Raw genomic sequence first — 14,214 nt, 5'->3', positions numbered from 1 at the left:
ACCAAAGTGAGGTAAAAGGGTGAGATCAGAAGGCCCCCCTGCATAGCCGTCCGGACAGGCCTCGTACACCACCCTCAACACCCCCTGAAAACGAGCCCCGCCATCATGCTGCTCAGGCTGCTCAGGCTCATCATTCTGCTGAGGCTCCTCAATAACAGGCGGCTCCTCAACAGCAGGCTCCTCAATAACAAACTGATACTGATGAGGCTGAGGCGCCTAAAAGTGATAGGCATGATCCTGCGGCTGCTGATAGACCTCATAATGTTGTTGATACTGCGTCGGGTCCACCGTTTGGGATGGACCCGTCTGCGACGTTAACCCCCATGCAGCATCAAGTCTACCAAGTCTCGTTCCTCCACCTCTCCCTCGACCAGCCATAGGAAGGCGTAATGCCTCTTTCTCCCTCCGTGCACTACCAGTAGGGGCCATCCTCCCTGCCCTAAGTCTGTCACTCATATCCTGAGACGGCTCGGGCGGTCTCTGAGACGTATTCCTCTGAGGCATATCTGCACAACATTTAACAAAACACAAATTCAATATACATTTTCACACGCACATTGTGTCATTTCCAACAATTCAACAACAACACTAAAATTCCAACAATGTCATTTCAATCCGTAAACTACCACATTGCAGTCAAACATGTTATAATCAAAATTAACAAACTATATGCTAACTAATTTGATAAGTCACAATCCAAAAAAAACAAAATAATTACCATTGAGACATTTTACCAAACACATGGTGTGCAATTTTCAAACAACTACCTTAATCTAATAATTTGTAGACCCTAAACTACCACATTCTACTCTAAACAACTTCTAAACAACAATTCCTAAGTTAATTCGTCACTAACAATCATCAAAACTAACATGCAAGCAAAATTTATAAAAACCTAAAAATGTCATATTTCTTCAAAAAAACTAAAATTTCTTCAAGTTAAATGCAATTAAGTAGGGTAATCATCACTTACTTGATAATGTGGGAGAAATTGGCTTTGAATGGCGCAAGAATGATGAAAATCGGATATGGGGGAAAAATTTCGAAGTTGGGAAGTTGGAGAAATGAGGGAAATGTGTTTCTGTTTTGCTGATATATGACTTAAGTAACGCTGCGCAAGTTAACTCACGCAACGCCACTTAAGTCACGCATAAAATACAACTTGCGCAAGTTAAGATGCGCAACATGACTTAACTTGCACAGGGGTAAAAATGGAAACGCTGCAGGGTGCGAGTGACTTGTGCTGGGTGAAGAGCAAAATTCAAAAGAGAGGCTTGCAAACAACACTAGGCCCAAAATATCATTGGGCTTTGAGATATCAAGTAAGGGTAGAATTGAGAATACGCATACACCATTCCAAACCCTAATCTCACTCCTTTAAATAGTTTTGTTCTCTCAACACCTCTCGTATATTCACCGTTCACAGTTCATTTTATTTATCTTCCCTGTTTCTGCTACTTTATTTATTAATTTGTTTTGTGCTTATTTTCCTGTTTAATTTGTTCTTCTTTTTAATTCTTTTATTTCAATTGAAAACCATATGATGAATTTGGATTTTCAATACTCACGACGGTCGTCTGAGATTCCCTTGATGCATTAATCCTATATTTCTGATGGTTTTTCTCTCTATTTTATTGCATCGCCTTCTAGATCTTGAATCTTATTATTTTCCTTGAGATTTTTTTCTCCTATACTTTACGAGATTTTTTTCTCCTATACTTTACTTTTGAATTCATTTCACTGTTCAAAATATTCCTTGACATTTTGAAATGTAGATCTGTTAGTTTGCCATTAAAATAGCATAATTCAATGATATCCACTAGACTACGTTTTTGGCTTCGGAATTGATATTAACCGGTTCCCTACATTTGAAACAAACCATCTTCCCTCCATTTTGACTGGACCAGCACCAGCTACTTCTTTCCTTACTCTTAGAATCGTGGTAATGGTTAATGGAGAAAGAAGAATGGTGTGGTCTAGTCAAGATAGGGGAGAAGTGAGACTTGTTTTAACTGCGGGAAGGCTCAACATGGTGCACATGAGTGTCCGGTTTGTTATTTATTTGTTGTGGATAAAAACGTTTTATTTATGTGTTGTCGTAACTTGTGCACATGTTATGAAACATAAAAGAAGAAATATATCTTTATGTATTATTAGACTTAAAAAATTCTATACTTGTTCTTAAAAAAAAAATTACTACCTCCGTCCCTTATTATAGGACCCTTTTAGAAAAAAATATTGTCTCTTTTTATAAGACCCCTTTGATATTTTCAAGTGCATTAATTATTTCTTTACAAAATTACCCCTATTTACTCTACATATTTTTTTGAAAAACAATAAATTCTTTTTTCCTTTGATAAAAGAACAGCAATAAGTTTACTTGGGAAAACAAAAGAGTAGTAACTCTCATTCATGCACCATTCTTTGAAGCTGCCTTTATAATGATATTCATGGTGTAATTCAATGTTAGAATCATCTCTTGATGGTGAAGTGTCTTCAATATTAGCAGACAAGTTGAGGCCGGACAACTGATTTATGCTATCATCGTGATCACAAGGATTAAAAGGGATGTTTAAATCTATGTTAAGAAGTGGTTCCATGGCTTCCTATAATTTTTTATGAAGAATATGTTTAGTTTTCTATACGTATATATACTCTTGTTTCATGCTCCTTATTCTTAAAAAAATGGCGTTAGAAATTTGCAAATAATTCCTAAAATTTTTAAGTTTGGAGCCTTCAAAATTAAAATTTTGGGAAAAAAAGAGTGATTCCAAATTTTTGTGGAAAAAAAATAAAGTTTTTTCTATATTCACGTTGCAATATTTGTGCCATGGTTATTCTATTCACGTTCCAATTTTTGTGCCATGGTTTTAATTTGGTGCATTATTCAAGTAGTAGTGGGTAATTAATATAGGTAAATAATGAATTATGATTTCAATTATTAGAAGGACAAACATGGAAAAAAATATCATTTGTCAACAAATTTAACACAATAATCAACTTTCTTAAAACCCGTGTTTTTTCTAAAAGGGTCCTATAATAAGGGACGGAGGTAGTATATACTTGTTAATTGAACAACTTTTAATAGTTTAAATTAATTTCTTCTTTAATAAAAGTTTCTTAATTAGATTGTTGTCTTTGTGGATTAGACTTAACAAATATTACAATTACGTAAATAATGGATTTAGAGTCTACTAACACCTGGTCAGAGCCTTAAAGACTAAAGGTAGTTTAGCTTTAGACTATCAAAGCAAGCTACTTCTGCACACTGTATACCTTTTATTAAACTTAACAAATGATACATTTTAATTGGATCTCAAATTCATAATGCTAATATTTGTGTATTGGTTCACTTGGCAACAAAGCTTATGCAGACAACAAATAAACAATCAAGCAGAAATTTAGCCAATGCAGCTTTCACTTTAGGTAGGCATAGAGACAATGTGTTATCATAACTTAATCAATATCTAAAGGCTTTTATATGTGTTTAGTCCGTGCAAATAGGGGTCATTTAAAAATTGGTCCTTGTATTCTTTAATCCTGGCATTTTGCCCTGCTAAAATTTAATCACTTAAAATTTCGTCTCTCTCCCCACTTAATCGCTGCTACATCACTAATTACAGAGGTATTTTTGTAATTTCAGGATTGTAAGGATTAAGAAATACATGAATCATTTTTTAAATGACCTCTATTTGCAGGGACTAAACACATATAAAGCCATATCTAAAATAATGGCAAGAAATATTTAAACTCAGTAAGTTATAGTAAAAACATCGAATTAATGCACTTAAAATAACAGTGCTCACAAGTATTCAATCAAATGGCACAATAATATAAGAGAATCAAATCCCTTGAGAAGAAAAGGGTGTTGTTTGTAAGTGTAGTATTGAGCCACCCATTTTCTTCTCACTCCAAATTGTATCAGATTATTATTTCTCGCAATGCTCCACATTCATAACAAATCTTTGACATCAAATTACCATCCTCACCATATACGATTCAAGAAAAATGAAAGAAGTTTGAAGAAAAACAACAAAAAATATTTCAAGGCTCACTTGAAAGGAAGGATTAACTTTTCTCAATTGGGTGACAACGTGAAAGATAATACTCTCCGGTCTTATTTTATAAGAAAATTCTAAAAAAAAAAATTGGTTCTATTTATAAGAAAAAGTCACAACCTTTTAAGATATATTTATTGTTTAAAAGATTTTTCTAGCCCTCATTGAATGTTGTTTATCAGTGTTGGTGGGTATATTAGTTCACAAATTTGTATGAGAATATATTTGTAAAAACATTCAAAAAATTGCAAGAACTAATGACCGTTTTGGTTGTGATGATTTTTGGTTTTTTTTTTTTATAAAAAGGATCGGAGAGAGTAGATGAAATGGCTAGAAAACTCATAGACGAAAAAATCAGTTGAAAGCAAAACATGATATGTAAGGATGTTTGATATGGTGGAATAAAAATTTGAACCCACGATATCCTTTTTCTTCGGAGTGTGAAAGTTTTACGGCTAGACTCTTTGAAAGAAAAAGTTGTTATGAAAAGACCTATGAAGTCCGCATACTCCAAAACGGAGACGTACCCGTATAGGAAACGTATCGGATACCGATACTCCACGGATACGTACTCACGAAGTATCGAAATTAATTATTTTAATTTTTAAAGAATATTTTATCTAATACTTATAAAATACTCCATAGATACACAAGGATACTTACAAGATACTTCACATATACGTATGGTTTATAAAAAAACTTTACATACATATAATAATGAAGGGTAATCAATGTTTATTTTCTTCAGGTATTTTACATACATATAAGTTTTAATATATAAAATTTGTTAATATATCTTAGCCGTATCTGATAAAAATAGCGTATTTATGTACCTGTATCGTATCATACTCGCACCCGCATTTGGGCTTCATAGACTCCGATAAAAATTGGTGTCTCCTAGTTCCATTCAATACCCGTTCTTTTCAAAGAATTGAACAAGCCATTTTCCTATTCCATCATTGAGATAGTTAATTTGGGTCATGTAGAGGCAAATGTTCTATATCTGCAAAAGTTTACAAAAGAAAACATAGTCGTTTGAAAAAATATATCAACCTATAGTACATAACATACATATGTATGTATTGATATATATTAGAAAGACCATTAATTCTAAACAAAAGTGATTTCTTAGTTTTGGTGAACACAATTGATGATTTCTAATTTTCTATCTGCCACTAAGTTGAGTCAATGGAGTGAGAGTTCCACTGATTAGAGAACAATTTTCATTTTGTTTGAGAGATGAAGGCATAGCAGGCCAAACAAAAGCCGGTCTTTCAATCGGAACCATTGGAGGAGAAGCTTCTCCATTAAGAACCATCAGAACAGTTTTCATTGTTGGTCTTTCATGTGGATTTGGATGACAACAAGACAACCCAAGAATAAGCACAATTTCAACCTTTTCAATTCCATCCTCTTCACTAATCCTATCATCAACTGCACTAACTATTTTTCCCTCTCCATAAAGCTCCCAAACCCAATACACAATACTATATTTATAATCATCTTGTGCATACATATTTCTTGGTCTTTTTCCACACACAAGTTCCAAAACAAGTACACCAAATGCATATACATCTGTTTCAACCGTCGCTCTTCTGGTTAAAAATATTTCCGGTGCCATATAGCCTGGTGTTCCTGCAATTTCCTTTGTTGAATGATGAGTTTCATTTCTCATTTGAACTATTCGCGCCAATCCAAAATCACCCAATTTTGCAACGTAATCAAAATCCAGCATTATGTTGCTTGCTTTAATGTCTCTATGAAGTACCCTTTTTTCACAACCATTGTGAAGATAATCCAATGCTTGAGCCACGTCACGAATCACACCATTCCTAGTTTTCCAATCAAGTACTTTCGAATAATGTGATTCGAGTTCACTCGATTGGTTAAATAGGTATTTGTCTAAGCTTCCATTAGGCATGAACTCAAAAACAAGGAGAAGCTCTTTACTTTCATAGCACCAACCAATGAGTTTCACCAAGTTTTTGTGGTGAAGGCTTCCAATTGTTGTAACTTCGGCTATAAATTCTTTCTTTCCTTGACGCGAATTCTTTGAGACTCTCTTCACAGCTATCTCTTTATTGATTTCTCCAAGGATTCCCTTATAAACAGTTCCAAATCCACCTTCACCAAGCTTGTTTTGATGGCTGAATCCACCTGTTGCTTTCATCAATTCCTTTAGTCGATATTTCTTTGGTGCCATTGACGAGTACTGAATTTGATCCTCTATCCTTGGATATGTATCTTCTTGAATCTCCATGCTTCTTTTCACTTTCCGATATACCAAGAAAAATACCAACACGCCTATGATTATCAAAATTGGAATTATAATCCAAATAATCCACAAGAGATTTAGATTAGTCTTATTACTATTTGCAATATCTACCCCGTTGAATTCCCATGCTCTTACACTGTTTGTCTCTGAGGTATTGCTTGTTGAAGCAGAGAAACCGACATAAACCTCTTGTTTAAGATAAGAAGAGAGACTAAGAGGTGGAGATACCAGAAGGGTCTCCATAGAATCATTTGAATTTTTACTCATTGAACCAAAAACAGATATTATATCATCGGAATATTGAATTCTCACAGTTACATCTAAACCAGATGAAAGATTGACCTTAGTGTTTTCCAATGATGCTTGTTTCAAACCAAAGAGGCAAAGATATTGTTTATATTGATTCCAACAAGGTTGTCAGGACCATCTTGCGTGGAACTTTGTCGTGTATTGAACTCCACTGCAAGAATTCCATCTGCTGTTGTGTTATCACTTTCGTCAGGGAGAGCTGTATCTGAAGTTAAGATAAAGGCTATGCCTTCTCCACCAGGGGAAGTTACAGGACTTGTGTTGAAAACAAAAGTGGTGTTGAAGGAAGCTGTTGTTTTGTTTTTGTTCCAAATTGTGAATGGCTTGTTGTATAAAGCACGACCAGAGTAAAAGTGACGAGTTTCATCACCACGAAGATCTGGGGTAATTTGAATGGCATCTTTGTATATGTTTGAGTATTTGCTTAGTAGCAAGTTGGTTGATCTATCACTTTGTTGAAAGGTTGGGAAATTGAAATAAAAACAGCCAACTTTGGTAACGGCTATGATACTGAATATGAGTATTGCTGATTGATATTTGAGTAGCAAAGACAAGTTCACCATGTTTTATTGATAGGGAATTAAAGAGACAATGGCCTGAATTTGGATAATTTCACCATTAAGAGATTTAATTGAAGGGTATAAATCTAGCTTTTAAAAGATATACCATACCATAGTATAACATTTACATATATGTGTATATAGTACTATAAGTCTATGACGTAGATACTTGTTTAAAATGTTTGAATTCCTTGTATTTTTATCTTTCTGTCTATTTCTTGGAAATTTCTTATGTCCTTCCCCAATAATAAAGAATATAAAAGGAAAAAAACTTCCTATTGGAAGATATTATATTTTATTTTGTATTTGACAAAGGAGGATATGTTACGTCACTGAATAATGTTAATTTTTTGACCCGGTGTTAATTTTGATCGAAGTATTTTTTTGACAGTGTTAATTTTGTTTGAAGTATATATACTTTTTTATACTCTTGAGAAAATGTTAACTCTAGAATCTGAACCATTTCTATATACATTTTCAACGACACCTCTCCCTTACTTCTTCATTTTCAACGACACCATTTCTAAAAGCAGGGCATAAGAAGATTTGGAGAAAAAAGGCAGCAAGAAATAACATCTAATGAGGTTGAGCACTTCCTTTGGATGTTGAATGGATCCCAAATGCTATAGATTGGTACAAAGTCACATAACATACTTGAAATCTAGCTTCTATTTATGTTGAAGGGACTTACTTTTGAAATTGGAATCTAGGTCATATGAAAAGTTGTAATTGGCCTATCATTTTGATGCAAGAAGGTAGCCATATGTCATTCTTGAAACACATGTTATCACCATCACCAATACCCTACATTATGCCTTCTAACTTATCATGCCAAACCTTTCCAAACATCCGAGGAATATGATTTGCTAGTTTCACCCTAAGATTCTCAGTTTTAGGAGATTCCAAGTTATCATCATCAAGGGCTTTATTAATCATATGGGTCTCTCTAAAACACCTATCCCATCTTGATTTATTGGGGTTGTGTTGCCAACCCAGATAAACTTGTGAATCACCTGATTTAGCTTCTTACAAATGTCCTTTGGCAAAATAATCAATTGGATCTTATAAGTTAGGACGGACGTGACCATAAAACCAAAGGCGTTTCATCTTACAAAAACAACAATAATAATAACAATACTTAGCAAGCAAGCCTTGACGCCAATCAGGATGTCATTTAAGGGCGCATCGCGGTACATGTTTGTGTAAGTACATGTTTGTGTAAAATAGTTAAAATCCAGTTAAAGTAGAAATCAGTAGCACTTGTTTCCAAAGTTTGTAACATTTTGGTAACGATTAACAGGTAAACAACTCACGCAATTTTCACATCATAAATTTTCAGAGGACCAGAGAAGCACTCAATCACATGTACAAACATTGCATACATTTTCAATCCCGTTATTATTCACCAAGAAGCTTCAGCAAAAAAAACCAAATTTGTAAGAACAAACTCGATCCACACCGGTGAAGAATGCATGCGTACCAAACCCAACCAAAGAGGATTTGTGCTTCACTGAGTGATTGAATAATCAATCTTATTAATATCTTATGCAAGAGGTTGATTTGAATGAAAAAAAACATAAAGAACTCTAGTTGGCAGCAGGTGTATCTTAATTTCAATAAGAAAATCAAATCTTAACTTCAATATTCTTCGAAAATCAATCTACATACCAACAAAGCACAATTCAGAAACCAACAACTCTAACGAACAAACAAATGAAAATAATAAAACAATTTCTCCAGCCGCAAATTTCATTCACCATTAATTAACAATTGTCCACGAAGTCACACCAACACTCCAAACAAACATAAATTCAAACAAAATAACATAAAAAAATAAAAAATAAACATAAAAGTTGGATTGAATCTCATACTCAGGTGATAAAGGCAACATCTACATCCTAATAATATTATAGTCAAGGTGATATCAAACTTTCTACGTAGACTTTTGATTCTATCCGATTCAAGTCTTGAATCTTCAAACTCTTTACGGTATCATTTTTGGAATCGTAAACTACCCACTTCAATCTACCATCCTCTCTTAACATAGACAGCATGTGGTTGTCATCATTGGAAATATATATTATTTTTGTATTAAGAGTGCAACGGTAATCATCAAAGGAAGGAAGCCGAATCAATTTAATCCAAGAGTCTTTATTTCCATATTCCTTCATAAGCCAAACATCAGTAAAAGAGTCATTTCTTTTTCGTGAAAATATGCACAAGCAATCCCTCAGGATATCCAAAGTCGAGATATTAAAATTTCCAGAATCAGGATGCAGTATTTCCTCGTAAGATTCCTTTCCCAAATGTAGAGAAACAATGACACATAAGTCACGACTTGAATTAAAATGTGTCAACCAATTAACTGTGCCACTCACAAATACTCCATGTCGATCACAAAGAAACTTAGAAGGGAAGTCTTTAATCCTTCTCCAAGAGTCGGTGCCCAACGTATGAACTTTAACTTGAGTTTTGCAAGCAACATTGTATTTACGACCATAACAAAAAACAGAAACAACCTTGTAATTATCAATGAAAGGATCATAGCCAAATGCAAATAGATTTGAACCTTCTTCTCTTGGAAGATCTAAAGAAGGTAGTTTCTTTACTTTTCTAATGCAAGGGTTATAGAGAACAGCGAGACGTTGATCAATGACAAAACAAAGGAGACCGTCGCATGAAGCAATGAGGCCATCCCTCCATGATGTAATAATTGGAGAGTAATCGAGCTGTGTGGGGTTAGAGGTGAAAATAGAGTCGAGTTGAAGAGAGTCAAATGGATAAGACATTACAGTTAGCTCTTTTGCCATCATCCATGTGGTTGTGACGAGGTGGTGGTGTTCGGTTGTTGACATCATGCGAAGGTGTTTTTTGATGAATTTAGGATCATTTGAGATTAGAGAATTCCATAACTTGCAGACACAGCGGAATTGTAGGAGGAATTTGACAGGGAGTCGACATAGGATTTCAGCCACAAGGTCAAACGGAAGTGAATCACCGAGTGTTAGGGTTTTGGTGGAAGCGGTTGTTTCCTCCATCGGGGGTTGGAAAGAAACGGCGTGTGAGTCTTCGGTGATTTAGGGGAGGCGCTGGGAAGTTTTGATTATATAAGGGAGGAAGGCAGGCTGGTGATTAGGGTTTATCGGATTCAAAGTTAGGTTTAGGCTGGGACTTTTGGGCTGATGATGATTTTATAAGGGACGAACGCGTGGGAAGGTTATAAAATATTTTGCCCATAAACTCTGAAAATTACAAAATAATAATCAAAAACTTTTTTTCCTTAAAAAGAAAAAAAATCATAAACTGTTTTTTTTTTTGAATAAAAATTTATGATTATTATTTGAACATATATTTTTGTCAATAAACAAACTTAATATTTCATCTTCCCTAAAAAAAACTTAATATTTGATCGCTCTCATTTTAATTGTCACTTGAACATTTTTTATGTATCAAAATAATTGTCACTTTTTGTCAAAAAAAAAAATTTATTGTCACTTTAAAATATCATGCAACATTTATTATTTTTTTCCCTCAATTATACATTTATTTACTGAATTTGACTCCATTTAACTATTCCACAAACTAGATTTTTAGCAAATTATATTAATTTTTCTATTGAAATTAATTCATCTCTTAACTTAATATGCGCATAAAATCTAGGCAGAATTACACTTGTCATCTCTTAACTTAATAATCTCTTAACTTAATTTCAGATAAATTTGTTGTTCTTTATCTTTTTCATCTTTGTCTTTTTGGTCTATTTGAATATGGATTTTCAAGCATCAAATTTTAAATTCTTAAGAAAACATGAGTGAATGGGCATAGATTTGAACACTAAGAGTTCATATTAAAATAAAACCATATATTTGAATCTTGAAAATTCATATATAGATTGATTCAAAGGATGAAAATGATGTGAAAAAAAGAGATAAATGACGAAATCATTAGTTGAAATTAAGTTGAGGAACGACACGGGTAATTTTGAAGAAAAAAATTAAGTGTAAAGAGAATCACAAAATCGTATTTAAATGCATAATAAATTAAATGAACGTGTTAAATGTGTCCCTAAGACCTAACTCAGTCGACGCTTCCTTTTAACTCTTTGTTGTTCATGAGTTTGTTTTGCTTCATGGTTCACATCACAGGTTTTCGTTTGTTCCTAGCTAATTTTTTTCATTAATTAACGTATAGCCCATAAAATGTATGTTTGACCCATATAAAAAAAAAAAAAAATTGTCTGATCCTAACTATTGATTACAAATATCATAACTACTTAATTATTCAGAGCAGGTAATTGTTGTGCAGATAAACTTGCAAATTATAGTCACTAAGTTCAGGGGCCACTGTGATGGGGTTCTTTGCACATTCAAGAAGGTTTTTTTTTTACGGGATCGTTACATTCTATGTATTTATCACTTTCCGTAGTGCTTTTTTTCTTCGTCTTTTCCTTTTTTTTATTTCTTTTCTTTGAGGGTTTTGGTTTGCTCCCTCGTGTTGTTCATATCTCCTTTTTTTAATAAATATATATTATGAGTGGGTGGCATATCATGGTGGTTCATGGGAGATGCCAATCTAGTTTGGGTGCCATATCTCCTTTTTTTTTTTATATATTGTTAGTGAAAGGCATTCATTCTTAAATTTGTTTAATTTGAGTAACCAAAAAAAAATTGTTTAATTTGTCAAACATCCATATTCACAAATTATATAAGTCGTTATTAAAGTTGAAAACAATTAATGTTGTCATATGTTTGGTTTTGATTTTGGAGGGTTAAAAGTGATTCTAGAAGTTGTAGAATTGATTTTATCATGTTTGGATGAATTAAATGAGAATTTATTTTGCTTGTAGAATTCATTCTACTTGAAGCTCGAATTTGTAAGTTTTAACTTCTAAAATTGATTTTAGACTTTGATTTATTGTTAAAATCACTTTTACATAAATACATCAAAGTATAAATCATTTTACATTCAACACAGCTAACAATTAAACAACTCCGCAACTACCAACATAAGGTGAGAGATAAAAAAAAATGTTGTAACTATTTAAAAATAACATGCGAGGGAGCCTTAGAAAAAGAGCTCCATGAACTCCAACGTGCATCATTGAATTCAACATCCACAAACTCTGAAGTCCAGATACTTCAAAATGGATGACGTACCGTATCCCCTGCGTATCCTGCACTAATACCTACCCGATACTTCCCAATACGTATCAAGAGAGTATCCGAAGATTATTTTTTTTTTAAACAATTATCTGATACTTTTCAGATACATGTGATATATACGAGTGATAGACCGTGGAAAACTCATATGGGCGGGCTAGCTGTTTCTATTATATTTGGTTTATATGTAATTGACTATGACTAAGTAATGATGTTTTTTATTTAAGATATATCATATATGTAACTGACTAATTGTCGCTTTCTTTATTATCAATATTACTTACATTTATATTTCTATTGTTGCCGCCTTCTGTTTTGTGTCTTTTTGTTTGTTTGAGAACTATACTATTGTTGATTGTTGTGTGAAGGCAATTTCATTGTTGTGTCTTATCGTTTTTCTATGTCTGTTTGGTCTAGGTTTGGCGCCAATTTTTTTGCTTTTGAGTTTTAGTCCATATTTTGTATTTTGAGTTTTAATATGTAGTTTAAATTTAATTTTTTATTGAAGTATCTCAGCCGTATCGTATCTTGAATTTTATAATTTTCCCGTATCGGCGTATCGATGTCGCAGCGTATCCGTATGATATCATGTATCTGGGCTTCATAGTCCCCAACAATATAGTTGTTTCAGGTCAACATCCTTCAAATATGACCTCATCCACAACAATACTGACAAGCACATTTTTTCTTTTTCTACTTGCTGACAACATTGAAAAACATTGAATTATCATATTACTGCATAGGGTGGAGCTACGATATTAAAAAAGTAAGAAGCTAGCTCTAGCTCTAATCGCCACTACTGGGAAGCTGAGGCTTTACTTTCAGAGCCATATCATAGTCGCTCAAACCGACCAACCGAACCAGACCTAGCTTGGATGATTTATAGCTTGGTCAGTAGAGTTGTATGAGTTTGACGTTGTATTTAAGCCAAGGGAGCAATAGAGGCTCAAGTATTGTAAAATTTCCTTGTGATCAAGACAATGATGAAAGGAAGTGTAACAACTACTAAATGGATACTATTACTCGACGATTTGTCTAACCTTAAAGGGAGTGAAGCTGTAGTAAAAAGAAACACAAACTCCCTCCTCTCCTCTCCTCTAAAATATCCCTTCCAAACATACTCTAGAATGTTCGGATAAAGAGGATGAAGAAGAGGTAAAGGACTAACTACACTAACAGGTTGAGAGACGAGCAAATACCAATAGCATCATGGATAAGGAAGAGATTACGTTGAAGCACTGGGAGCTGTAAGATCTTACCCGTGAGTATCAAATAATGGTGTGAAGAATAACGAATTGTTGATGGGACTATCCAAATTTTCTACCATTTGTTTTTATTGCAAGGATCTGCCCCCATAAGCAGGGCATAAGAAGATTTGTAGGAAAAGGGAGTAAGAAATAACATTTAATGAGGTTGACCACTTCCTTTGGATGTTGAAGGGATCACAAATGCTATAGATGGTACCAAGTCACATAACATACTCTTTTTTTTAGGGAAGTCACATAACATACTTGAAATCTAGCTTCCATTTTATATTGTAGAGACTTTGGAATCTAGGTTATATGAAAAGTTGCAATTGATGAAGCCATTCACTTTGATGCCAGAAGGTAGTCTAGTCATGTGTCATTCTGGAAATGCATGTTATCATCATCACCAATACCCTACATTATACCCTGTAACTTGTCATGCCAAACCTTCCCAAACATCCGAAGAATATGATTTGGTAGTTTCGCCTTTCCAAATATCATGTGTCATTCTATTTGATGGTTGACAGAACTAGTTTAACACCATTTCAATGAAACGGTACACATGATTGAAGAATTTAAAATTTAAAATAAGGTAGATAAATAGGG

At 33.7% G+C, this 14,214-nt stretch overlaps 1 protein-coding gene, 1 non-coding gene and 1 pseudogene across 2 annotated transcripts; 1 reads left to right on the top strand and 2 right to left on the bottom strand.

Moving 5' to 3' along the window:
- Positions 1 to 1,533: 1,533 nt before the first annotated feature.
- Positions 1,534 to 1,619, top strand: LOC146955235 (small nucleolar RNA Z161/Z228). Its single transcript, XR_015025313.1, has one exon. It is a non-coding gene; the product is annotated as a small nucleolar RNA Z161/Z228 (small nucleolar RNA).
- A 3,411-nt stretch (positions 1,620 to 5,030) lies between these two features.
- LOC146955234 (putative L-type lectin-domain containing receptor kinase S.5 pseudogene) lies at positions 5,031 to 7,273 on the bottom strand (annotated as a pseudogene).
- Positions 7,274 to 9,105: 1,832 nt separating this feature from the next.
- LOC146955233 (F-box/kelch-repeat protein At3g23880-like) lies at positions 9,106 to 10,298 on the bottom strand. The gene has a single exon (XM_085708251.1). The coding sequence runs from the start codon at positions 10,238 to 10,240 to the stop codon at positions 9,116 to 9,118; it is 1,125 nt and encodes a 374-aa protein (XP_085564377.1). The 5' UTR covers positions 10,241 to 10,298; the 3' UTR covers positions 9,106 to 9,115.
- Between the last annotated feature and the right edge of the window lie 3,916 nt (positions 10,299 to 14,214).

Source organism: Medicago sativa, chromosome 1, assembly GCF_051527215.1.
Source record: "Medicago sativa cultivar Bolivia chromosome 1, Bolivia_mono, whole genome shotgun sequence".
Classification (NCBI taxonomy): domain Eukaryota; kingdom Viridiplantae; phylum Streptophyta; class Magnoliopsida; order Fabales; family Fabaceae; genus Medicago; species Medicago sativa.
This window is presented reverse-complemented; position numbering and strand designations above follow the sequence as displayed.

Coding starts and splice junctions, on each gene's coding strand:
- LOC146955233 (XM_085708251.1), bottom strand. CDS start 10,240: ATGGAGGAAACAACCGCTTCCACCAAAACCCTAACACTCGGTGATTCA.